The 24635-nt window shown below is 44.4% G+C and overlaps 2 protein-coding genes across 3 annotated transcripts; one reads left to right on the top strand and one right to left on the bottom strand.

Annotated features, from left to right (window-relative positions):
• The first annotated feature begins 2 nt into the window (after positions 1 to 2).
• Positions 3 to 7636, top strand: Cxcl16 (C-X-C motif chemokine ligand 16). Of its 2 annotated transcripts, none has more exons than XM_051180157.1 (6): positions 3 to 47; positions 256 to 411; positions 652 to 790; positions 1023 to 1105; positions 6491 to 6931; positions 7196 to 7636. In XM_051180157.1, the coding sequence occupies exons 2-6, from the start codon at positions 342 to 344 to the stop codon at positions 7240 to 7242; spliced, it is 780 nt and encodes a 259-aa protein (XP_051036114.1). In that variant the 5' UTR covers positions 3 to 47; positions 256 to 341; the 3' UTR covers positions 7243 to 7636. The 2 variants fall into 2 exon arrangements, with proteins under 2 accessions (XP_051036114.1, XP_051036113.1); XM_051180156.1 differs by having other exon boundaries at positions 17 to 133.
• Positions 7637 to 9434: 1798 nt separating this feature from the next.
• Positions 9435 to 11043, bottom strand: Med11 (mediator complex subunit 11). The gene is made up of 3 exons (XM_051181505.1): positions 10882 to 11043; positions 10618 to 10748; positions 9435 to 9883 (listed from the first exon to the last, which is right to left on the bottom strand). The coding sequence occupies exons 1-3, from the start codon at positions 10964 to 10966 to the stop codon at positions 9746 to 9748; spliced, it is 354 nt and encodes a 117-aa protein (XP_051037462.1). The 5' UTR covers positions 10967 to 11043; the 3' UTR covers positions 9435 to 9745.
• Between the last annotated feature and the right edge of the window lie 13592 nt (positions 11044 to 24635).

Below are 24635 nucleotides of genomic sequence, written 5' to 3' on the forward strand. Positions count from 1 at the left end.
GAGATTTCTTTCGGTTTTGCCAGTCTTGGCTGCCCCCAGGCCTGGCTGTGAGTCTGGAGTCGGGTGAAGGAGCTCCGCCTTCGGGGGGGGGGGGTTCCCCGACGTGGGAGCTGGGCGCAGCGCAGGCTCCCCGGTACTGACCAGGCGGTCGGTCGGTTCGGGACAGTGCGCGCGAGGGGACAGAGGGGAGGGACTGCACCGCCACCTCGCGCCCCGTCCCTTCTGAGCTTGGCACCGACCGCAGTGCCTCCGCAGAACCTCAGGCAGTCGGGGTGAAGAATCGAAAGCAAGCGGATCAGCTGGATGTGGCCTGGCAACCACAAGCTCCGCAGAGTCCGGAGATGAGGCGAAGCTTCGGACCCCTGTCCCTAGCGCTCTTTCTCTTCTTGCTGGCTGTGCTGACCCAGCCAGGTTAGTCAGGGGGCGGGCGGAACTGGGGCCGGAATGGAAACTGTAGAGGGGCACAAGAACTGAGGGATTAAGAACTCAGTCCAGAGCCAGGACAAGGGAAAGGGTGTCTGGGGTAGGACTGGGGACCCCTGGGCCGAGGTGGCATTACACTGGGTAGGAGGGTAGGGTAGGCTGAGTGAGACAGTTGAGTTGGAAGCCAAGGAGTCTGAACACCAAGGCTGATCCCTCTTTCCCCTTTAGGTGATGGCAACCAGGGCAGTGTCACTGGAAGCTGTTCCTGTAATAAGAGGATTCCTTCTGGTGTCCCGGTACCTGCTGATACCTTGACTTATATCCGAAAACAGCTGACAGCGTATGACCGCTGTCCATTCTTTACCAGGTACTGTCTCATCTGTTCATCCATCCCCCACCCTCTAGCTCCCCACCCTCCGGCCACTGGGAGTTACAGGACACCCAGTCCGGGTGGGGTAGCCTAGCTCCTTACCAGTTTCACTTATCTGGGGATTTCCTGCCCTAGTAGGTCTTACCTAGGGTGACTTCACACCTTTGGAATGAGGAAAAGTAGGGAGGGGAAGGAGTGATCATGGGAGACTAGACTGATCCTCTTACAGGTTCCACTTAAAGTCCATAAGTGTGTGTGGGAGAAGCCAAGACCAGTGGGTCGGTGAATTGATAAGCTGCTTTGAGAACAAAGGTGAGAGCCTCTTCTTTCTTCCAGTGGGCCACCATCTTACAGTCTCCTTTGCCTCTGCCACACCACGCAGCACTTTCCTATTTAGAAGCTTCTAACTGGCTGAAGTACTTTCACTTAAGTTTGTGTCTTCTCCATACCACTGTCATCTTCCTGGTTTCAGCCAATTTGTTCTACCATATTTGCCATTATTTAATATCTTCTTTTTATATAATTTATTTCATGTGCATTCATATTTTGTGTACTTGTATGTTTGTGTGAAGGTGGTGAATCCCCTGGTACTGGAGTTACATGCAGTTGTGAGCCGCTGTGTGGGTGCTGAGAATTGGACCAAGGTCCTCTGGAAGAGCAGCCAGTGCTCTTAACCATTGAGCCATCTCTCCAGCCCTACTTAGTATTTTCTTGAAATCACTATTATTAAGTGTACTAGAGATTGGTCATCCTAAATAAGTGTTTTACTGCTGAACTATCACCCTGCATTCTAGAAAGTTTCAGACAGGGTTTGGCTAAGTTGGCCAGGACGGGCTTGAACTTGTTATTTATTTATTTATTTATGTGTAAAAATTACCTTTATTGCTGGGACAGGGGAATCTTAGCCTGAATAAGATTGGCCCTCAGAATGTACAAGGTACTGGGTTGAATGGGCCTTATCTTGAAGGAAAACGGTAGTGCTCAGAAGCTGAGACAACCCCCGAGGGTGCTTGAGGCAAGTATGCCTATTTATTCTTTCCAAATTTAGTAATTAGTTAACTGACTTCCCCTCTTGAGGAAAGGGGAGAAGGGAAACTGATTTGGGACCTTAGAGAAAAATCCTTAGTGGCAAAAGAAAGTGGGTAGTTCTCTTTTCGTATTTTTTTTTTTAAAAAAAAATAATGGACCATAGTATTTTTAAAGTCATATAAAGAGAATACCCAAGCAAAAGCTGCAATGGAGTGTGGTTTCTTGGGTTTCAGAAGGGTTAGTGTGGTCTAGCTGAGCCAGACTGCTGCCCATGGAAGACTCTGCTCACTGTGTCTAAACTGTGTGTGCAGTATTCACTTACTTCTTGCAGTCTAGAGTTTTCATATGTGTTAAACAGAGTTCTCCGGTGAAAACTCTGAGGAGTGAGGTCACTGAGCTAGCTTCCTTTAGTTCATCCCTGCTCACATACCATGCCCCAAGGTTCCCTACTGGGAGTACTTCAGGAGTGGCTGCAAGGTGTCCTCTGCCCTCGGTCCACAGGAGCTTCCCCGCTGACTTTGTTTTGTGTCATTTTTGTTGTGATAACTCTTAGTTGTTGCTGCTGAGGCCAAAGAATCTTCCTAAAGAATCATTGAGCTGAAAGTGTTCTAGTGGACTCTTACACCCTGGTAGCTTTGTGTAGTAGCTGAGTGTATGCTGCCCATAGCTCCCGCTTCATTTTCCTCCCATGTCCACCTCTGGACCTGATGCCTATTCTTCCTTAGATGAAGGACACAAGTGTTTTCTATGAGAGCTATTTCAAAGGTAGAGACTTGAAAATAAAATGAAAGGCAGGTTCCCACTCATCTTAACGGAATTTCAGCTCAGCCTCCTGAGCATTGGGAGAGGCACTCTACCATGGACTCTGAACACCCTTGCGTTCTTTTTTTTTTTTTTTTTAACTTGTTTTTATTGAGCTATAAATTCCCCCACTCCCTTTCCCTCCTCCTTTCAACTTGATCTTGAACTTGTCATCCTCCTGCCTCAACCTCTCTAGTAGCTGGGATAACATGTCTCTATGACAGGTTTGGCTTTCGCTATTTTATTTTTATTTTTTTATTATAAAACCATTGGCTGGTTACTAGTATTTTTTTATTGTTTAGCTTTGTCTTAAATATTAACCAATTTCTATCAATCTAAGGGTTTCTATGTGGTCTTATTTTATCGGAGAGAGGGTCTGGACCTCTTCCCTCTAGTCTCTATATCTTAAATCTCCCAGAATCCTGCTTGTCTCCTAGTCCCTCCTATCTTGCTTTCCTATTGGCCAACAGGGCTTTATCCATTAATCAATAAGAGAAACATATATACAGAATGACATCTCCCATCATCTCTTTTCTGTCTAAATAAAAAGAAGGGCTTTAACTTTAACATAGTAAAACTATAACAAAACAGTTATCAAATAAGAACTATACTTAACAATATTTAGCCCATTAGCCCATTATTTAGCAAGATTTAAAGAAAATATTCTATCATTTATCCTACCTTTGTGAGTCTAAAGTCTCACATGTAGCTTATCTTTAATCCTAAGGAAAACTATAACCATAACTATCTGTTTTCAACTCCATCAAAGACCACAGAAGGATAATATATAAACTCTAGAAATGACAGAGACATCTCACTACCTGGAGAGTCACCCAAAGTTCTTCCGTAAATTGGCGCATCCATCTTTGGCCCATAGGCCAAAGTGTATCTGGCAGACTCCTCAGCAAAGCAGGAAACTTTAAACTGTCCACCTGTATTGGCAGTTTGTCAGTCAGTTTTCTCTGCATCCTGCAGAATGTCTGGCAGACTCTTCCATGAAGCAGAAACCCTGTAGCACTGTCCATCTTGTTTGAGCAGTCACTTTCCTGTAGGTCCTGCATGTCTACTTTATAAAGCACATAGTTAAACAATCTAGACAAGAGCAGTATCTTGCCCAAATGGTTAGTCCTGCCATATTGGAAGCAAACTCCATAATGAGTTTCTTCGATGTCTTCTTTTCTGATGCAGGTGGTGTTGCCAGGAGCAGTTGTACCTCACTGTTAAGAAAAACCCTAAACCATTTTAAATGCCATATTCTGTAGGTCTTTGAAAGGTTTGAAAAATATTTACCCATCTCAAATATATCTCTCTATCTAGAAAACCTAACCAACCTAACTATAAGATTTGACTATCATAGGTAAGTACATATAATCTGTACTTAATTATATATTACATTTTTAAATGAGCTATGCAAACACAATACCTAAACAAGAGGAGAAATATACTTATCACAAAATTGACCTTAACTTTATATCAATAAATGAAAATCCATCCTAAAACAAACTATTCATTTCTATACCATTATCCTCTTTTTACCTTTAAAAGAGATTTATAACCAACCCCATTTAGATGAAAACAAACATTTATAGACAATATTTGAGAATGTGAGCATTGTTCTTTCCAAACTGCTTCCTGCTCTTTGGGGCTGCTGTAATACTATGGGAATCATAAGAAAATGCAGAAATCTTGGCTGTAGTCTGCAGGACTGCCTTGTCCCAGCTGTTTTGAATGTTGGATCACCTGGGACACTGTTGTAGGGGGTCTTGCTTGATCAAACCATGTTAGTTTGGAAGGAATCCACAGCTTTTCATTTTCGGAGAAAGGGTCCGGACCTCTTCTCTCACATCCTACATCTTGACTCCCACTATTGTATTTTAATTGAAATCACTTGAAGGTACTATTTTCATTTTTCAATATTTAATGATGAAAGTAAACATTAAAGTTGAAAGAACTTATGTGGCTGTGGTAGTGCACACCTTTAACCCCAACATTTTGGGAGGCAGAGGCATGTAGATCTCTGTGAATCTAAGGCCAGTCTGGTCTACATAGTGATTTTCAGGATAGCTAGGGCCATATATATAGAGAGACCTTGTCTCAAAAACAAAGCAAAATAAAACAAAACGTTGAAAGAATTATACATTGAACAGCCTCTATGAACATCAACTGCATTCTATAATATTTGATTTGCAGTTTTATATTTATCTATTTAGATAATAAAGCAAATATGCAATCAGTAATATTTACAATATTGGTTCTATAGCATTTTACTACATCTGCATTATTGCAAACTGGTTCTGTTATCTATCCATCACCAATGCCTGGAAGCAATCCTCACAAGAGCTGGGATTACATGCATGAACCACCACTCTCCATTTAAACTCATTTTATTTTTAAAAATGTTTTTCAAAATATATTGCAGATATTATTGTATTTAATCCCCAAACATTTTCAGCATGTATTTTACTGAGTTCAGTTTTTGTTTTGTTTTGTTTGTTTAAGACAGGGTTTCTCCATGTAGCCTTAGCTATCCTGGAACTTGCTCTGTAGACCAGGCTGGCCTTGAACTCATAGACATCTGCCTGCTTCTGCTTCCCTGAGGACTGGGGCTAAAGGCCCAACTCTGAGTTCAATATTTTATTGTTCTTTTGTTCTTCCAAGATTAAAAGAAAAAAACTCAATTAAATGAATAGATCTTAAGTATGCATAAGCCAGTTTTCAAACAGATTACTTAAAAGCTTGTATGTTTCTTGTATGGTAGCATATACCTTTAAGCCCAGATGGATCTCTGTGAGTTTGAGGCCAGCCTGATCTACAGAACAAGTTCCTGGACAGCCAGGGATACACAGAGAAACCTTGTCTCCAACAAACAAACAAACAAACAAAAGAAAGATACAACTCTTAAAATATGAAATGTTCTTCAATAGTCTACCTGGTATCAATGGTACTCACACTGCCTTTCAGGCTAGAGGCCTAGATTATTTCCTTCAACTCTCCCAGATACCCTGGGCCTTGTTACCATGACATGAGTCCCAGAACAGCTATAGATGAGGGGTAAAGTACTCTAGGGTCCAATGCAGTGTAGCACACCTGCTTGCCCCGTGACTGTGTCTCATGGTTTGTGAAGTTCTTTGTCCCTGTCTGTTCCTCTGCCACTGTCTTCCTCCCATGGCCTTCAGCTGCCCTGCCCAAATCTCTTTTTGTTCAGTACTGGAAACGAATTCAGGACCTCACCTGGGCTGTATACACTGACTGCTCTTCAATTGTCCCCTGGATGCTCCACATCCCCTCCCTCTGTTGGGCTCAGAGCATGACACTCAAATAGGGGATTTTAGCAGTTGACAGAGATCCAACAAAGCAAATCACCCTGACTTTCCTCCACCATTTTCTGTGCCAGCTGGCCACAAAGGAATTCTATGACTTATGTCACCTGGAACTGAGGCATAACTTTCATGCTACAGGAGTCCTAGCCAGGACTGAGGCCAAAAAGAATCTGGCAAGGCCTTACTGGTCCCATCCCTATTACCCTGGAGTGGGGGTAGGGACTGGAGATTTAATCCAGGGTTTTGTACACCCTACCCCACCCCTTGTTCATTACCACTAACCAGAACCCTTCCTGTCCAATCCTACTTCTGCACACTGTCCATTCCTCATTCAGTCTAAGCACAATAGAATATGTTCCCATCAGACTTTGACTCAACTTGTTCTGCTTTTCCCATTAATCTGCTTATTTTTCTTATTGGCAGTGGGGTGTGGGTGTGTGTGTGTGCGTGCATGCGTGCGTGTGTGAATTGGCCTTGCCCTGAAGACAGGTGAGGAAAATACTTCTCCAGCTGTTGCAGTAACCCTGACCCTTTGTTTTCTCTCCAGAGTGTGGAAATGGCCATGGGAAGAGTCTCCACCACCAGGAGCATTCGCCTCGTGCTAGCACCCAGATCCCCAAGGCCACAGAGGGGACGCCTGCAGACACAAGCACCCCTGCACAGATTCGGAGTACCCAGCAGTCCACTTTTCCATCTGGGGCACTGTCCTTGAACGAAAAGCTCCCCCACCACAGTGAAACCACTGCTGTCACGTCAGGCTGCAAAACCACTGCTGTCACGTCAGGCTACGATCCAGAAGCTAGACCTGAGGCTGAGGCAAATAAAAATCAGCAAGAGGACAAACAACAAAAAGAAAAACCAGAAGCTTCAGCTGACACATCAGCCTTGGTACCAGTGCTGTCCCTCTTGGTCATTGTTTTCCTTCTCACAGCAGCCATAGTCTATATGCTGTGCAACAGGAGGAGAGGGAGACAGCAGAGCTCTGCAGGTAAGCCAGACTCCTAAACCTCGCCTTCGGGGACCCAGAGCAGTCCTGGCCAGGGTCCCGCCCTGGTACTGCTAACAGAGGCATAGGGAGAGTAGGGCAGGCAGTCAGCACCATGGGACGTGAGGGAAGAGTCAGCCAGACTATCCGAGGTCTTAAGGATTAATGAATGTCTGCGAGTCTGGTTCCCCAAGTCAATTCTTGTCCTGCCTCAGTTCTCCTTCATTCATCACAGAGTTCATCTGAAAATGTCTTTATCCTTTCCAGATCTACAGCTCCATTACGCACCTGTAAACCAAGACTCCAGGGCCTGAAGCAATAATGGGAGCTTGTGAGAAGGCTTGGGAGATGGCAGTAGACTGTGCTCCATCAATAAACTGTCCCTTCGATCATACAAAGTACTCATCTCATAATCCAGGACAGTTTAGAGTTACCAATTCTCTGCCTCTTCCTCTAGGTTCTGGGATCACAGACGTTCCCTGTGTCAGCCCTAATTTTCCTATGTAAATAATGTTGCCTCAAATTCTTTTGTATCTGAGGATGACTACTGAGTCTCCTGTCTCCACTTCCATAGTGCTGGGATTACATACTTGCAAACATTTTTTTTTTTTTACAGGATTTCACTATTCAGCCCTGGCTGTCATAAAACTCAGAAATATCTGCCTGCCTTTACAGTGTTGGGATTAAAGGACTGCACTTGGCCCTTGAGGAACATTCTTTTGTTTTTCGGCGGGAGAGAAGGAGATGGTTTGGTTTTTTTTGAGATAGGGTTTCTCTGTGTAACAGTGCTGACTGTCCTAGAACTCACTCTAGACCGGGCTGGCCTCAAACTCACAGAGATCCACCTGCCTCTGCCTCCCAAGTGCTGGGATTTAAGGTGTGTACTATTTTTAGTGACTAATTATATACGAGTAGGCCTCTCCCCTGCTGCTAATAAAATGTAATACTCTAAATTGTGTGGTCTAGAAGTGCGGTCCCTTGATAGAGTACCTGCCTCACATATGTAAAGTTCTAGAGCCCTCTCACTACAAATAAATTAATTTTTAAAAATGTCTGTTTCATACATTGTATAACAAGAAACTGAACAAATTCTATGTTTTTACCTATAATACTAAAAATTGCTTTCAGAGTTAGGCTGAGGGCTGGAGGGATGACCTGGCAGTTCAGAGCAATTGTTCTTTGCAGAGGACTCATGTGCTGGATACCACCATATGTAACTCCAGTAGCTGGGGATTTGATAACCCTCCCCTGACTTCCACAGGCACCAGGCTGTTATGAGCAGTTTTCCCACCAGGCTGGTCCCACAGCCACATCAGCCTCAAATAACACACAGAGATGCTGTATTAGATATAAAGCTGTTGGCCTGTTACTAGTGTTTCTTATTGGCTATCTCTTTCTTAAATATTAACCCAATTCTATCAATCTAAGTATTTCTACGTGGTCTTATCTTACCGGAGAGAGGGTCCGGACCTTCTTCTCTCACATCCTACATCTTGACTCTCCCTACTGCATCTCCCAGGATCCTCCCTGTCTCCTAGTCCCGCCTATTTTGCTTTCCTATTGGCCAACAGGGCTTTATCTTCCATCCCCAGGTATGTACATATACATACAAAAGCAAACCATTATTCAGACACATAAATCTAACTTTTTTTTTTTTAAAGAATGATTGACTTCTGCAGATTTGGCTCAAGTCTTTGTCCCCTTAGAAGTGCTGATGGTGTCCCCAGGCCACAATTTCCCTTTGCACCACATCAGCTGTTCTCCAGCCCCACATTGAAAGCCTGGGCTTCTCTCCCTTATTAGCAGCTGTTGTTCTGATTGCTGCTCTGATTCTATGCAGGCTGGATTCACTTCCTCAATCTCCTGGATCACTCATACACACCCAGAGAGAGTGGGATCTTTATTTAAAAAAAAAGTTACAGCTTTTATTATTAAAATAGTTCCTTTTTTTTTCTTCCAAAGAGCTTCTCTATTTTTATTCATTTATTTATTTGTTGTTTGTTTTTTTTTGTTTTTGTTTTTGTTTTTTGAGAGAGTTTCTCTGTGTAGCTCTGTCTGTCATGGAACTTGCTCTGTAAACCAGGCTGGCCTTGAACTCACAGAGATCTGCCTGCCTCTGCCTCCTGAGTGCTAGGATAAAGCCGCCATCAGGCTCCACAACTTCTTTTTAAGGAAGGGTCCTGCTAAGTACTTAGCCCCAGTTGGTCTCAAACTGTAGCAATGATCCCACCTCCCCTTCCCAAGTATTGGGATTACAGGTGTGAGCCACCATGCCTGCTTATGAGAATATTTTTATGGGGGAGGGACTAGAGAGATGGCTCAGAGGTTAAGAGTACTGACCACTCTTCTAGAGGGTCCAGGTTCAATTCCCAGCACCCACATGGTGGCTAACTCCCTTCTGTGACTCCATTTCTAAGGGGGATCCAACTCCCTCTTCTGGCTTCTACAGGCACTGCATATATGTGGTATACAGACATACATGTAAGGAAGATAACCATACTTATAATAAAATAAAAATAGATTTTTATTGGGCCAAGTCTTCTGGAACCTTAGGGCAGGGTGTGCATGAGGAAGTGGGTTGGACAGTTGTCTCTCCAACTCCTGTCTGACCTTGCATAGTGGAAAGCAGGACCATCTTGCGGGAGGAGCCAGAACAGATCTGAGTGCACACTTGGGCTTCAGGGTCTCCAGTTCTACTTTCGGCCCGTGGACCTTGTCTGCCCTGACCAGTAGGGCATGCATGTACCACTCTGCTCCCATCCTACCGGTCTGTGGGTTCTGCCCCAAGGTGCAGGTCATACTCTGTATCATCTTGACTTAGTTCTCCAGCATTTGTTCACAGGTCCGTGCCACATCACTGATCTTAAGGCGGGCATAGTCTACTCGCTTTAGCGCCATTTGACAATCCTTCCTGGAAGAGTAGCTGGAACCCTCATGGGGCTGTCCTGTGGCCACCTACAGGACAGTTAGATCTATCAGTGGAGCACTGCCCCTCCCACAACCAGACATCAGGTCTCGGGTCTCATTTCTTTCCTGAGTTTGATCCACTTTAGCTGAGAGGTAGCCCAGTGATCTAAGTCAATCGACTCAACCCATGTGAACCGCATCTGTGAAATGCAGACTGCACTGATACTTCCTAGAGTTAAGAGACTAAGACACTGCAGAGTGCCCAGCACATAACAAATGTTAGTAAATACTGTAGCTAAGAGTAAGGATTTTGGAAGCCATCTAGTGCTGTCTCTTACTTGGTCCCCAAGCATAAGAGGCCTCACACACGACATCAGGCCATGTTTCTGGGAACAAAGTTCAGTGGCTTCAATTTTATTTTTTGTTCAGTACTAGGCCTCCTGTATGGTAAAGCAAGAGCTCTAACACGGGGCCCCGCCCTCTTTTTTTTTTTTTTTTTTTTTTAAACCTACTGGGTCTAAATCGGCCCATACAGGTTTTGAACTTGTGATCCTCGGAAGTCAGCATCTTGAGTGGCTCACATTACAGGCCTATGCCACCTGGTCTGGCTAGGTATTGTTTAGACACCCTAGGTAATTTTAATCCCTAGGTTTTAGAGGACTAAACCTCTCCAGTAATGAAAATGCATAAGAAGCAAGATCCAGCTAAAGCTCAGGGAATCCCTAAGGCTAGGGTTGCAGTAGAGCTGGGGTCCCCGCCCAGCACCTTCTAGACACACCCACCTGGGTTAGGTATCTGATCTGAGCCGACAGCTCCGCCTCCACGTGCTGCACAGAAGTGGTGAAGGCTGCCGCCTGCCGGTCTAGAAGCCGCTCGTTGGTTTTTTCCTTGGACAGTTCCAGGATGGCCGTTCCTGCCAGGGCGGGGAGGAGTTAGACAGAGCTGGAGACGTAGATCCGCCCAGAGGCTCGCACTCAGGTCCCGCCCACATTACGCGCGGAATCCCGGCTGGCCTCGCAGCCCGGTCCGCTCCTCCCTTCCCAAACCTGCGTTCTGGAGGATGGCGCCAATTTCGCGTTCGATGTCCTCTAGGGCGCGCAGCCGCTCGTTCGCCAGGCTGTAGGTAGCCATGGTTCCCGTGGAAAGTCCTGCAGACTGTCTTTTTAGAGAGGTGGTACCAAGGCCCGGAAATGCCTGTTAGTGTGCGCCTGCGCAGAAGCCCCTGCAGCGAAAACTACAATTCCCAGGATGCTCGGCGCGTCCTCGCCCTTCCGGGTTCACCTGGTCTAGTATGACTTCCAGGGTTCTAGTGCCTGGCTGCATTGCAGGTAGAAACAGGCAGTATTAACTTGTTTTCTGACAGGGTCTCACTGTAGACTAGGCTGGCCTGGAACTCACAGAGACGAAGATACTCTAAACAGACACCCTTGTCTCTTTACTCTGACTATCAGACTATTGAAACAATGGGCTCCAAAGAAATAGGTATTTTCCTGGAACCTCAGGCTGGGAGAAGGAAAGGGCACCATCCAGAGGAGGGATTTGTCTTCCGGAAAGAGATTCCACACAGTTCTAACAACTTGCAAACCGCATTATGGAATGAGATTGAACCCATATAATGATCAGTCAGTGGTAGTACCAGTAGACTGGTACTACTTAGATGTACTCATACATCCTTAGTCCTCTATTTAAACTTTGTTGTTACTTCAGGACCCTGAAGACTGACTTGAGGGATTTGCTGGATCTCTTTGTCCCTCTGCCCAACATGGCCATATTAAGTCTCCTTTTGGCTTTCCACTTTTAATTGGCTTATTAAGTGAGTGGCCAGACATGACTTGGGCACAGTTTTGCTCACCCCCCCCCCCACACACACAGCCCCCACAAGTTGAATAACGGTACCTCTGCCTCCCTAATGCTGGGGTTAAAGGTATGAGTAACCAGTGAAACAGCCCTGTGGCCCAAAGCCATTCAGACCTGTCAGATTTAATTGACACTGTCTGGTGGACTTACTGAATGTATAAGAACTGATTTAGCATTGGCCCTTTGCCAAGTGATTATGGTGGAAATTCGAGTGTGTTTTCCATACTGAGTATAGTCATGGGCACTTTGCTGACCAACCTCTCCCAAGGGAAGCTTGACTTGGAGTGTTCAGCTATTCTCCCGAAGGCTTCCTCCTGATCCAGAGCCCAGCTGGCTCTCAGGTCCTGGCTCCTTCCCTCCGCCCTTCTATCTCTGGTTATCAATTAGGTGCTAGGCTCTAGGGATATAAAGATGAACAAGATGTTCTCTCACACCAGTGTTTTCTTGGTGCAGGTGCAAAGCCTTTTTTTTTAAAGACTTATTTTATGACTTTGGATATTTTGCCTGCAGGTGTGTCTGTGCATGATTTGCATGCATTGCACATGGAGATCAGAGAGAGCATAAGATCCTCTAGAACTGGAGTTATAGGCAGTTTTGAGTCACGGTGTGGGTGTTGGGAATTGAATCAGGGTCCTCTGAAAGAGCAGCCAGTGCTCTTAACCACTGGGTTTTTTCCCTTCAGTCCCAGGAAACAGGTTCTTGGAAGAAGTGATTTTTGAGCTAAATTCTAAAGGGCTGTTGAGGTGGATGAGAGGTAACAGCAGAAAAAGGAGGAATGGTATCCTCCAAGAGATGGGGCTATGAAGGGGCCTGGTATAGTTGGAGTCCAGTAAGGAGATCTGTTTATGTGGTGGGAGGGGAATGTTACTAGTGATTAGGGGGACATGAAGCTGGAATAGGGAGATCAGGAAAAGACTCATAAGCTAAGTAATTTATTCTGGGATGCTAGAAAGAAAGATGGCTTGCACTGCAAAGAGCACTGGCTACTCTTGCAGACCTGAATTCAGTGCCCAGCATCCACATCAGGGGGCTCACAATTGCTTATATCTCCCACTGCAGGAAATGGGATGTTCTCTTCTGGCTTGCATGTAGGTACCTGCATACATGTGGCACACACGAGTGTGTTTGAGGGTGCGCGCGCGCACACACACACACACACACACACTAAAGTAAATTTAAAATGTGAAAAGCTGGAGGGTGGACCAAGGAGGAATGGGTGTAAATATAATCAAAATACATTGTACAACATTCCCAAAGAATTAATAAAAATATGTTTCAGAAATGAGAGAATTGTGAAGGTATTTTGGGGCCTTTGAAGAAAGTGTGACTAACAGAGGTCAAGAATAAAAATATTGCTGGTTGTGGTGGTCCATGCATTTAATACAAGTGTTGTGGAGGCAGAAGCAGGTGAATCTCTGTGAGCTTGAGACCAGCCTGGTGTACTTGTCAAGCCAGGGCTACATGGTGAGTAGAGCTACAAGTATATCGCTCCATGGTAGTGCACTCACCTACTGTGTAGGAGGTGCTGAAAACAACAACCTGAACAGCCTAAAAAACAGAAAGTAACAGTAACAAAATTAGTTTGCAAAGATTAAACATATTTTGTTTTTTCTTTTCCTTTGGTTTTTGGAGACAGGGTTTCTCTGTAGTTTTGGAGCCTGCCCTGGAGCTAGCTCCTCTACAGGATGGTCTCGAACTCACAGAGATCTGCTTGCCTCTGCCTCTCAAGTGCTGGGATTAAAGGTGTGCATTACTACTGCCTGGCAAGGGTAAGCATATTAATGACAAGTTGGTTATACTTGATGGATCTAGCATTCAGATTTTTACTTTTCTAGATCCTAATAAAATAACGAAGATTTTTTTTTTTAATTTAAGTTACATTTAGTGGCGGGGGGTGGGGGTTGCAAAGAGTTCACAAACAGGTGTATCTGCCCATGGTGCTCATGTGGTGCTCAGAGACCACTGGAAAGAGTCAGTTCTCTCTTTCTACCACGTGGGTTCTGGAACTTAAGCTTAAGCTGTCAGACTTGGTGGCAAATGCCTTCAACAATAAAGATTGAGTTTAAGGGACAAGCGTGTAACTCAGTTGACAGAATGTTTGCCTAGCCTGCAGGAAGCCCTGGGTTTCTGGACATGTGTGGAGTGTGTGCCTGTAATCCCAGCACTCAGGAGATAGAAGCAAGAGGATCAGAAGTTCAAGTTCATCCCTGGCCTGCTTCACAGCAAGCTCAAAACCAGCCTGAGCTTGTCCTGAGGGACGGAGGAGATAGCTCTGTTGGAAAATGCTTGCTACGAAAACTTGTGAGGACCTGAATTTGGATCTCCAGAACCCATGGAGAAGCCAGCCTCTGCCTACCGGTGCTAGGGTCATAAGCATGGCCAACTCATAGAGATAAATCTACAAGTCTCTGTGTCCGAAATGCTGTGATTAAAGGCATGCACCACCATGTCATTTTTGCCCCTTCAACTGTACCTAGGAACCCACAAGGTGAAAACTCTGATTTTCATTTCCTACAAAGAAGTCTCCAAGATATTGGAAGAGAAATTGGGGAATTCTTCTTGCATTTAGGAGTTCAAAGCCAGCCTGGTTTACTTAGCCAGTTCCAAGGCCAGCCAGGACTACATAGTGAAACCCTATCTCAAGAAACAAACAAAATGACAAAGTGGAATGGGAAAAGCAGGCACACTGTCACATGCCTATGACCCTAGCACTGGGCAGGCATGGGCAGGAGGATCAGAATTTTAAAGTCATCCTCAGCTAAACAGTGGGCTCATGGCCAGCTTGTGCTCAATGAGACCCTGTCTGTAAAAAAGAAAAACAAACTGAAGAAACAAATAGTGATGGTGCATTCCTGCAGCCTTAACACTAGGGGCCACAAACGGCAAATTCAAGGCTAACCCAAAGTACTAGTTCTCAAAAATCCAAATTCTGACACTGTAGCTTAGAAACTTTGTCTGGGACTCTGGGTTTTCTCCTCAGCACTGAAAAGAAAAATGACCAAAGAGAAAGGGATGGAGATGGATAATGGCTGGGGAACAGAGGCTGAGTGGTAACTGGTTTAGTGTAGGGCCCTGCATGGACCCCTGAGGCACCTTGAGCAAGCCTGAAGCTGTTGGCTGGAACTCCTTGCCCCAAGGCTGTTGTTGGTACTCTTCCCGTTTTGACAACACACCTCATGACAACACACCCTGTGACAACACATACCTTGTAGGGAGGCGCTAAGCCTAAAATTCCCGTAATTTTCCACTGTGCTGTAAGTCAGTATTTAAGCCCGTTCTTTGCCCTCAATGAAAGCATTCCGACATTGCCATTGAACGAATGACCTGCTGTCCTTCTCTCTCTTCCTACCTTCCTTCCTACCTTCCTTCCTTCCTTCCTTTTTAAGATTAGAACCTTTGGGGTCTGGAGAGATGGCTCAGCAGTTAAGAGCACTGGCTGCTCTTGCAAAGGACCAAAGTTCAATTCCAAGCACCCTCGTGGTAGTTCACAACCATCTGTAGCTCTTGTTCTAGGGGCTCTGTCTGATGCCCTCTTCTGACCTCTGTGGACACACATACATTCAGGCAAACACACACATTAACATAAAATAAAACAACAACAAAAACATTAGGACCTGCTGTGTACCTGGCTGGTCTGTAAAGCACTATGCTGATCAAGGTGTCCTCAAGGTTGCTTCTGTCCTGTTTCTGCCTCCACGTACTGGAGGTGCGTATGTGCCACCATACCTTTGTTGGAGATGGAAAGCAGGGGTTTTTGCTTAGTGGGTACTTGGGTACAGTGGAGGCCAAAAGCATGGCACTGAAAACAAATTAAATGAATATTGATGTACTGGGTTGTGGTTTCTACACTTAACAGCCAAATTTATAGTTTCCTGATTCAAGATTCCCGGATGCTCCGTGGGGAACTTGATTACTTAGAGAAAGGATCTAATTGACACCAGGTTTCTAACAAAGTCCTTAGCCAGACCACACCATGTTGAAATTCATTGTTGGTAAGGTCCAGCTGTGTACATGGAATAGTTAGTCAACTTCTTTTCACCTCAGGCTGTCTTGAAATTGCACATCCTCCTACCTCAGCCTCTTGAATTCTGGGATTATAAATTCACACTACCACTTCCCTTTTGAATATGACCAGGCAGAAGAGGATTTCTATATATTTGAAGAACTTTTTAGCATGAAAGCAATAGGCAGAGGAAAAACAAATCCTAGTGGGCTCAGATAAGAGATTTTATATGTATGATTATTAGTTGATGTTATGGAACCTTGTGTGGGGGACCTTGGCAGATTCTATAGCGAGCGAGGTTGACCAAGGTGTGTGTGGGTGGGTGGGAGGGACAGACATGCCAGGCAAACAGAATTTAGTGAGAAGTTTTATTAGAAAGGGAAGGGAAGCTGGGCGTTGGTGGCTCACACCTTTAATCCCAGCCCTTGGGAGGCAGAGGCAGGCCGATCTCTGTGAGTTCAAGGACAGCCTGGTTTACAAGAGCTAGTTCCAGGACAGCTTCCAAAGCCACAAAGAAACACTGTCTTAAAAAAAAAAAAAAAACAAAAGAAGAAGGAAAGAAAAAGAAAGGGAAGGAGAATGGGGAAGGAAAGAGAAACAGAGGTAAAGAGACACAGAGACAGAGAGAGGACAGAAGAGAAGAGGGAGACAGGAAAAGTCCTGTCTGCCCAGGGATCAGCAGGAAAGAGAGAGGAAAAGAGAGAGTGGGAGAGTGTAAGTGAGCAGGCTCTGTCTTTTAAACGGATCCTTTGCACCTGAGTGCAGACTATGCCACCATGGAACCCTGGGCTGGCAAGGGCACTGCCTGAGTGCATTCTGCCAGGTAACACGGGCAGGCCAGCATAATGTCTGAATCCTTACAGTTTAGACTGTGACAGATTCCTGTGGTCAGAGCTAACTTGGAAGACTGGAGTGAGATGATAACTCAAGCCTAGGAGTTTGTGGGCAGCCTTGGCAACATAGCAAGAATGTCCCTATTTATTCTAATTTATTTATTTTCTGGGACAGGGTATTGTATGTTGTTTATGCTCCTTGTCTCTTCTTCCAAACAAACACACAGGGTTGACTCCAGTACTTGGGAAACAGAGGCAGGTGGGTCTCTGTGAGTTTGAGGCCAGCCTGGACTGTATATTAAGTTTCTGGGCAGCCAGGGCTACACAGAAACACTCTGTCTCAAAAAGAAAAAAAGAAAAGAAAAATGGATCAAGGAATGAAAGAGAAACTGAGGAACTCTTCCTGCAGGGAAAGTAAATGAAAAGAAGGTATGTAGCAGATAGGCATCATAGCACATTCCTTTAATCCTGGTACTGGAGAATTTGAGCACTAACCAGTTCCAGGCCAGCCAGAACTGCAGAGTGAGACATGCTCTCTCTCTCTCTCTCTCTCTCTCTCTCTCTCTCTCTCTGTGTGTGTGTGTGTGTGTGTGAGAGAGAGAGAGAGGGGGGGGGGGAGAAAGAAAACAAATGTAGCCAAGAAAAGGCAATTGAGAGGCAGCCCAGGTGTCTTAAATTCTGGATGAGATTACAGAATGAAGACAAAAAAGAACTGTGCTTCAGGAATGTAAGAGCCTATCAAGTGCCCTGTGTAACTGAGGAGGAACACAGACCCACATATCAGAACACCAGGCTCAACAAAAAGGCACTCAGGGAAGCTTCCAGAGAAAAAAGAAAACCATGTAAATGCTCAGCAATTCAAATGGTACAGTACCTCTTTACAGCAACACTCCATTCCCTAAGACAGGAGTAAGGCTTCAACATTTGAGGCAGAACTGGTTCAAGATCCAGAATTCCATGCCCCAGCTGCTTTGGGGTAAAGGCTTATGCTGTGGAACAAACCTTCTATACACTGTGTTTAGTAAACAAGCTGACTGACCAATTGCTGAACAAGACACAGTTAGGTGGGAGAGCCAGACTGAGAACAACAGGATCAGGAAGGGCAGAGACAGAGAAGTCACCAGCCAGACACAGAGGGAGCAGGAGGTTCCGCCACATGGCAGAGCATAAAGAGGGAATATGGACTCGTGTGAAATGTAAAAGCTAGTTAGAAATAAGCCTGAGCTATTGACCAAGCATTTGTAATTAATATAAGCCTCACTGTGTTTATTTGAGAGTGGCTGCAGAACAGGAAACCTACAGCTAAATAAAAACGCAAAATATTCTATTTTTCTCAGTGGACTTTTAAATTTATTTTCTCATAAAACAGTTAAGTGCAGGCAATTAGTTCAGAGTACTCCACAAGTCACACAAGGAGCAAGGCTTGCAATGCAGTTGCCCTTTAAGGTCTTGGATGTGTAAGCCTGTATTCCTGGGTATCAGCATTATCTAGACTCTTTAGAAAGACAGTCTTAGCAATGACCCCAGGCCAGCTGAATCACAGCTTGTGTTGAAAGATCCCCAGGTGACTTGTATGCACAAGAAAATGTGAGAAGCACTGCCTAAGTGTACTGTACATGCATGGTGAGACCATTTCCCCTGCCCTGGGGCTGGTGGAAAAGAGGAAGATGGGGAGATTCCTGTGTTAGGGGCCTGGCTGGGAAGTGGCTCATATGTCATTAAAGGAAACTTAGCCATATGTTATCACCTACTCTGGAAAGCACGGGTCTTTCCTAGGTAGCCAGCTATCATGTCACCTCAGGAGAAGATTTTAAGGGGGTGTGTAGGGATCCACAAAGCTAAACAGGAAAACAGAGACATTTTGGTCTGTGCAGATTGTCAGATTTCCCCAGTTAAGAGGCAGTGACAACATCCATGAGCTGAGATGGAGGTCATTCATGAGAGGTGACCATGAACCCTGGTTCAATAGGAAAATTCTGAGATCTGCCTTCAAGGAGACGAAAGGGATGAATATATTCAGTTTTGAAAGAACTGAAATACAGACTCTTAGATGAGAGTACAGGGCTGAATTCATGATGAATTTGGAGAATAAGCAAATTTCAAATGGCCATTATCAGGGAAAACGAAGTTGTATAAAAAGAGAGAGGGCCACATGGTCCACTATAAATGTTAACAGAGGCATAATTCAATACCGGATATTGATCTGACAATAGTCAGGGAAATAGGGGTTGGGCAGGATGAAAAGCACTGTATGATGATCTGGAGGGACAAAGATGGGCTCAACCTTCATTTTCTGCCAGATTTGTCCAACCTGTGGCCTGCATCTATAAATTCATCTTTGAATGTGGCCTACAAAGCCATTATGAAAATTAAAAGAAAATCTTGCCCCTCCCTTTCCTCCTGCTATCACTGTATGTATGTGTGTGTGTTTATGTATATATATATGTATATGTATATATATACACACACATATATACATACATATATATCAGTTTTTCTTTTGTAACTCAATTTTGCAGTTACAGCATAGTCTGCAGCACGAGCTTTGTGATGACAGCATTGTGTTATGGTGTCATAGCTGGGCATTTGCTAGATGATGTTGAATCTGGAAGTCAAGAAGGATGGGATGGGGGTGGATGTCCTCAGAGACATTTGAAGGAGGTGGAAAGAGCTGTTCCCTGGAAGGAGAAGGAAATCAGGGACCTACTTTAAAATTCTTACAGCTGCTAGATGTGGTGGCGCACACCTTCAATCCCAGAGCTCAGGAGGCAGAAGCAGACAGATATATGTGAGTTTGAGGCTAGCCTAGTCTATGTAGTGAGTTCCAGGAGAGTAAGGGCTACATAATGAGAGACTAAATCACCCCTCCCCCTCAAAACCCTCCAAAAACAAAACACCAAATATGGCTCATGCTTTTAATCCCAGCACTTTGGAGGCAGAGGCAGCTGGATCTTTGTGAGTTTGAGGCCAGCCTAGTCTACAGAGCAAATTCCAGGATAGCCAGGGCTACATAGAAAAGTCCTGTCTTAAAAAACCAAAACCAACCAACCAACCAACCAAGCAAACAAAAACCCAACAACAAAATACAACAAAACCAAAACCCAAACAAACACAACTACCACACTACACAAAAGGATATTGCAGCACCATATAATTCTCTTTTTTTTGTATGAATATGGTGCTGTGGATAAACTCAGAGTCTTGTATGTGCTAGGCAAACCCTCTACCCCCTAAGATAGACCTCCAGCCCTTATCTGCCACCTTAAAACGTATGTACTTACTGCTTTGAAAATAAAAAGAAAATATAAGAAAAGAACCAAGCTCGATAATAAATCCAAGCATTTGGAAGGCAGAAGTAGGAGGAAGGAGTGTGCAAGGCCAGCTTTATCTACTTGTCTCAAAAAACCCAAATCAAAAAGCTGGAGAGATAGCTAAGCAGTTAATACTGACTGTTCTTCCAGAGGACCCAGGTTCGATTCCAAGCACCTATATAATGGCTCACAACCAACTGTATTTTCTCCCAACACCCTTTTCTCATGTCCATAGGACCAGATGCATGTGGCACACAGACATACACAAAAACAAACTACCCATACATATAAAATAAAGGTTAAAAAATAAAACAACAACAAAAAAATCAAACCAGACTAAAGTCAGAGAAAAGTAAGACCGGAAAGCACTGGTGTGGGTTTATTTGCCATTGAGAAAGAGCCAGTAGAGGCAGATAGAGGTTGAAGAAAAGTGGGTGGTTTGATGAGTCGAGACCAAAGAGTAGATGAGAGGGAAAATGTGAGCAGAAATGGAGCAATTGGTGATGGGAGTCGTCATTCTGTAAATATGTTTCTCTTATTGGTTAATGAATAAAGCCTTGTTGGCCAACAGGAGAGCAAGGTAGGCCGGACTAGGAGACAAGGAAGATGCGGGGATAGGTTATAGGAAGATTCAACATGTAGGACCAAGAGAGCAGGACTCCAGATCTTCTCTCCGGTAGCCAAGACCACATGGAAATACTTAGATTAATAGAAACGGGTTAATATTTAAGACAGAGCTAGCAAATAAGAAACACTAGTAACAGGTCAACAGCTTTACATCTAATACAGCATCTTTGTGTGTTATTTGGGGTTGGTGCAGCATTGGGACCAGGCTGGAGGAAAACTACTCGTAACAGATTGGCTTTGCCCTAGGTATGCACCGTAGCCTTCCTGTGTTGGACTGGTGTCTAGATCAATGAATGTATGGGAGCAGGAGCTAGGATGCTGAGATCACTCATGCATTTATTTATTTATTATTTTCTTAATCTGGAAAAAAGGAGAGAAGTCACTGAGCATGAGCATGAGTGAAGTTAGGAGTATAGGGGCAGGGGAGAGAGGTAGCAGGGAGTCATTAGGTGTTGAAAGCCCTGTCAAAGTTAGAGACCATTAAGTATTCAGTGGTCCGAGATCTCTATTCAGGGCTCAGCACAGTGTCAGAACTTATGTGTTCAAATATATTTGTTGAATGGACACATAAATGTGGTCATTTGATTCCTGTCTTTGGCAGTATACACCAACCAGCCGCTGCCCTGGTGTTACAGCAAAGAGGTGGGGGTAGGTGATTGATCTGGGGGTGAGCTTTGAATTGTGAAAGGAGTGTACCAATGAGATAGTGGTTGATAAGAACTTAGTGTGTGAACTGCAAAGAACATGAAGCGTCAAGTCATGAGCAAACAGAAGGGTAAAAAGCTTCCTGACAGAATGAACCAAGAAGCCAGTTAGAAACTGACTGTAAAGGTCTACCTCAAAATAAAAGTGTATACATTAACAATAGTAGAAGTAAGTGTTTTGCTGCAATCTCGGCACTCTGAATGCTTAGGCTCAAGGGTTCAAGCCAGTCTGGGCTAGAGTGGAGACCTTGTCTCAAAAGGGACAACAGAAATGTTTTGGAACTAGATAAAGGTGAAAGCTGTACAACACTGTGGAGATAAACAATGTCACACTGAGTGCTCTAAAATAAATAGATACAAAAGCAGAAGATGCAGCCAGGTGGTGGTGGCTCTAGCCTTTAATCTCAGCATTAGGGAGGCAGAGGCAGGCAGGTCTCTGTGAGTTCCAGGACAGCCAGGACTGTTACATAGAGAAACCCTGTCTCAAAAAAAAAAAAAAAAAAAAAACAAACAACAAAGAGCAGAAGATGTAACAAGTCGGGAAAATACCATGTACTACAAAGGGTTTACTCCCTCCTCCTCCACCCCCCCTTCCTTTCCTGTGCTTTGGGCATGCTAGACAAGCACTCTACCAATAAGCTAAGGAACTCAGCCTCCTGCCTGCTCTTTTCCTTGGGACTGGGGGTTGAACCCAGGATGTACACAGCCCGAGCATGTGCTTTCTGGCTGAGCTATACTCCAGCCTTTATTAGTGCACTCATTTTATTTTTCATTTATTTTTGTGTAGTTTTTTTACTTACTCATTTGATACAGGATCTCCCTATGTAGGATTAGCCGACCTTGAACTCACAGAGATTTGCCTCTCTTCACAGAAATCAAATGTGTGTGCCACCATACCCGGCACTTATTTGTTCACTGTGATGTGTTTCTGGCTGCCCTGGAACTTGAAACATAGATTATCCTAGCCCCAAACTAGAGGCAATTCTCCTGCCTTTGACTACCAAGGATGGGGATTACAGGTTTATGTCATCATGCCCAGATTATTAGTGTATTTTTTTGTACAAAATAATGGGTTTCATTACAACATCCGTACACATATATGATGTATTTTGACCATATTCACTGTCTTACCCTCTTTCCCCATGGATCCCTTCTTCTTGCTATCAGTCCTTTTTCTATGCTACCGTTCTACATGTGTGAGAAAACATGTAGTGCTCATCTGGGACTTAGTTTGCATGGCATGATTTTGCTGTATTCTTTAAAAATCTGTATTACATGTGAGGGTGTGTGTACATGTGCCATGGTTCATGTGTGGAGGTCAGAGGACAATTTGCCTTGTGTGTTCTGGGTATTGCACTTGGGTCTTCAAGATTGGTAATGAACACCTTTGCCCGCTGCACCACTTCTCCCATCCTATTTTGCTATACCCTATCCAAGTCGTCTGTGGATGGATACAGCTCAGTGATAGAACACTTGCCTAGCATGCTCAAGGCCCTGTGTTTGATAGCTAGCATTGCCCCAATTATCTGATCCCCTAAAAGAAATTTTAAAAAATCTGCTCATTAAGTTGGATTTATCTTCACTCATAAGCAGAGAAATGTAAATTAAGATAGGTAATACTTGGGGAGGAGAGATGGCTCAGAGGTGAAGAGCAATGATTGCTCTTTCAGAAGACCTAGGTTTGATTCTCAGACTCCTCCCTGGCAGTTCACAGGGGATCTGACACCCTCACCATGAGTAATGCATGTATGTGATACAAAGATACACATATCAACGATACACTCATACACATTAACAGAAAAAAAAATGGGCATGGTGGATGGTGGTGTACACCTTTAATCCCAGAATTCAGGAGGCAGGTAGATCTGAGAGTTTGAGGCCAGCCTGGTCTACGTAGTGAGTTCTGGGACAGCCAGGGTTATGTAATGAAACCCTGTCTTAAAAAGCAAAAACAAAAAAAAAACCCAAACAAAACCCCCCAAAACACCAAAATAAATAGATAAGAGACAGGTAATACTGTATTTCACCTGCACGGACATGATTAGAAATATGTTCACCCTCTCTGACCCAGAAACTCTTCTTTAAAAATGTCTGATTTAGTGTGTGTCTGTGTGTGTATGTGTAGGTTATGTGCACATGAACACAAGTACCATGGAGGCTAGAAGAGAGAATCGGATCCCTGGGAGCTGGAGCTCTACTCTATTGTGAGCCGCCTGACATGGGCACTGGGAACCAAACTTGGATCCTCGGCAAGAGCAGCCCATGCTCTTTAACTGCTGAGCCATCTCTCCAGCCTGCAGCCCTCCTTTCAGGGCTCTGTCCCTCACATCCAAAAGACAGACCTCTAGGGGATAAGTATTGCAAAACTGTTTGAACTGAAAAAAAAAAAAAAAAAAAAATGGACATTCAGAATGCCCATTAGGAAACCAGTAAACATAAATGACATCTAGTAACTAACAGAAACGGCTCCTTAAAAGGATAGGATGGGTATGAGCAGGGCTTCAGGAAGCCTCTTCTGGGTAACACTATCAAATGAAAGCAGCAAGACGCAGATGAGTTCACGGTTGCTGCCCCCTGTATTTGAGATGAGGCAGAGAGTACATAAAGCCTGTGTATGTGTGACTCAATACAAAGAACAGTCTTTGAATAAACAAGGATAGTGGTGGCTGGTAGGAAAGAGAAATCAGGGTCAGAGAACAGGCAGGAGGGAGCTTGCTTTTTCACTATTTACCATTTTATACTATTCAGACTTTTTAAAGCCATGTTCATGGATTGTCTTCTAAATGGCACTGAAAACATGTTTTTTTTTTTTTTCCCCTTTATTTTTTAAGGCATCATTCCCCAACCCATAGTTAGGGGTTTTTCCTCTGGATCTTCTGACTCAGAACCTGAGACTGGAGAGCCTAATTCTGGATCTTTATCTTGCCTCCCAGAGGATGCTGATTTTCCTGGTGAAGTTAACTCCATGGCCTTAGAGGTCAAGGAGCAGGGTCACAGGAATCAGGGACACTAGAGACAAAGACTTAAAAGGGGCTAGTTCCATTTGTGACAAATCCAGCAGTGGTAGGGCAGATGGCCTGGGATAGAATAAGCAAAGACTGTGGATAAATGATTTAATTACAATTTCATGAGATTCAACACAGACCCCTGCAAGCTGCTCCCATTGGCCTCAACGAAACCTACCTCACTTCTTGTTGGCTGCTCCAATCCCTGGCCTGAGTTTATACACAGCCCCTTCCAGCCTTCACCTTTGCCATGGTCCCAAATGGTTATCCTTGTACATCCCCTAACTCATTTTCAGTTCTCTGCTTGAAGTTCACTTCCTCTAGGGAAATCATCCCCCAACCCCAACCTACATCACACCGATACACCAACTCTCAGTTCCCATCTGGGGACCAGGGAGTGCTACCAGGGAATGACTTACTGCTTGTATGTTCCTATAGCATGCTCGGCACACAGTAGGGA

Source organism: Phodopus roborovskii, unplaced genomic scaffold, assembly GCF_943737965.1.
Source record: "Phodopus roborovskii unplaced genomic scaffold, PHOROB, whole genome shotgun sequence".
NCBI lineage: Eukaryota > Metazoa > Chordata > Mammalia > Rodentia > Cricetidae > Phodopus > Phodopus roborovskii.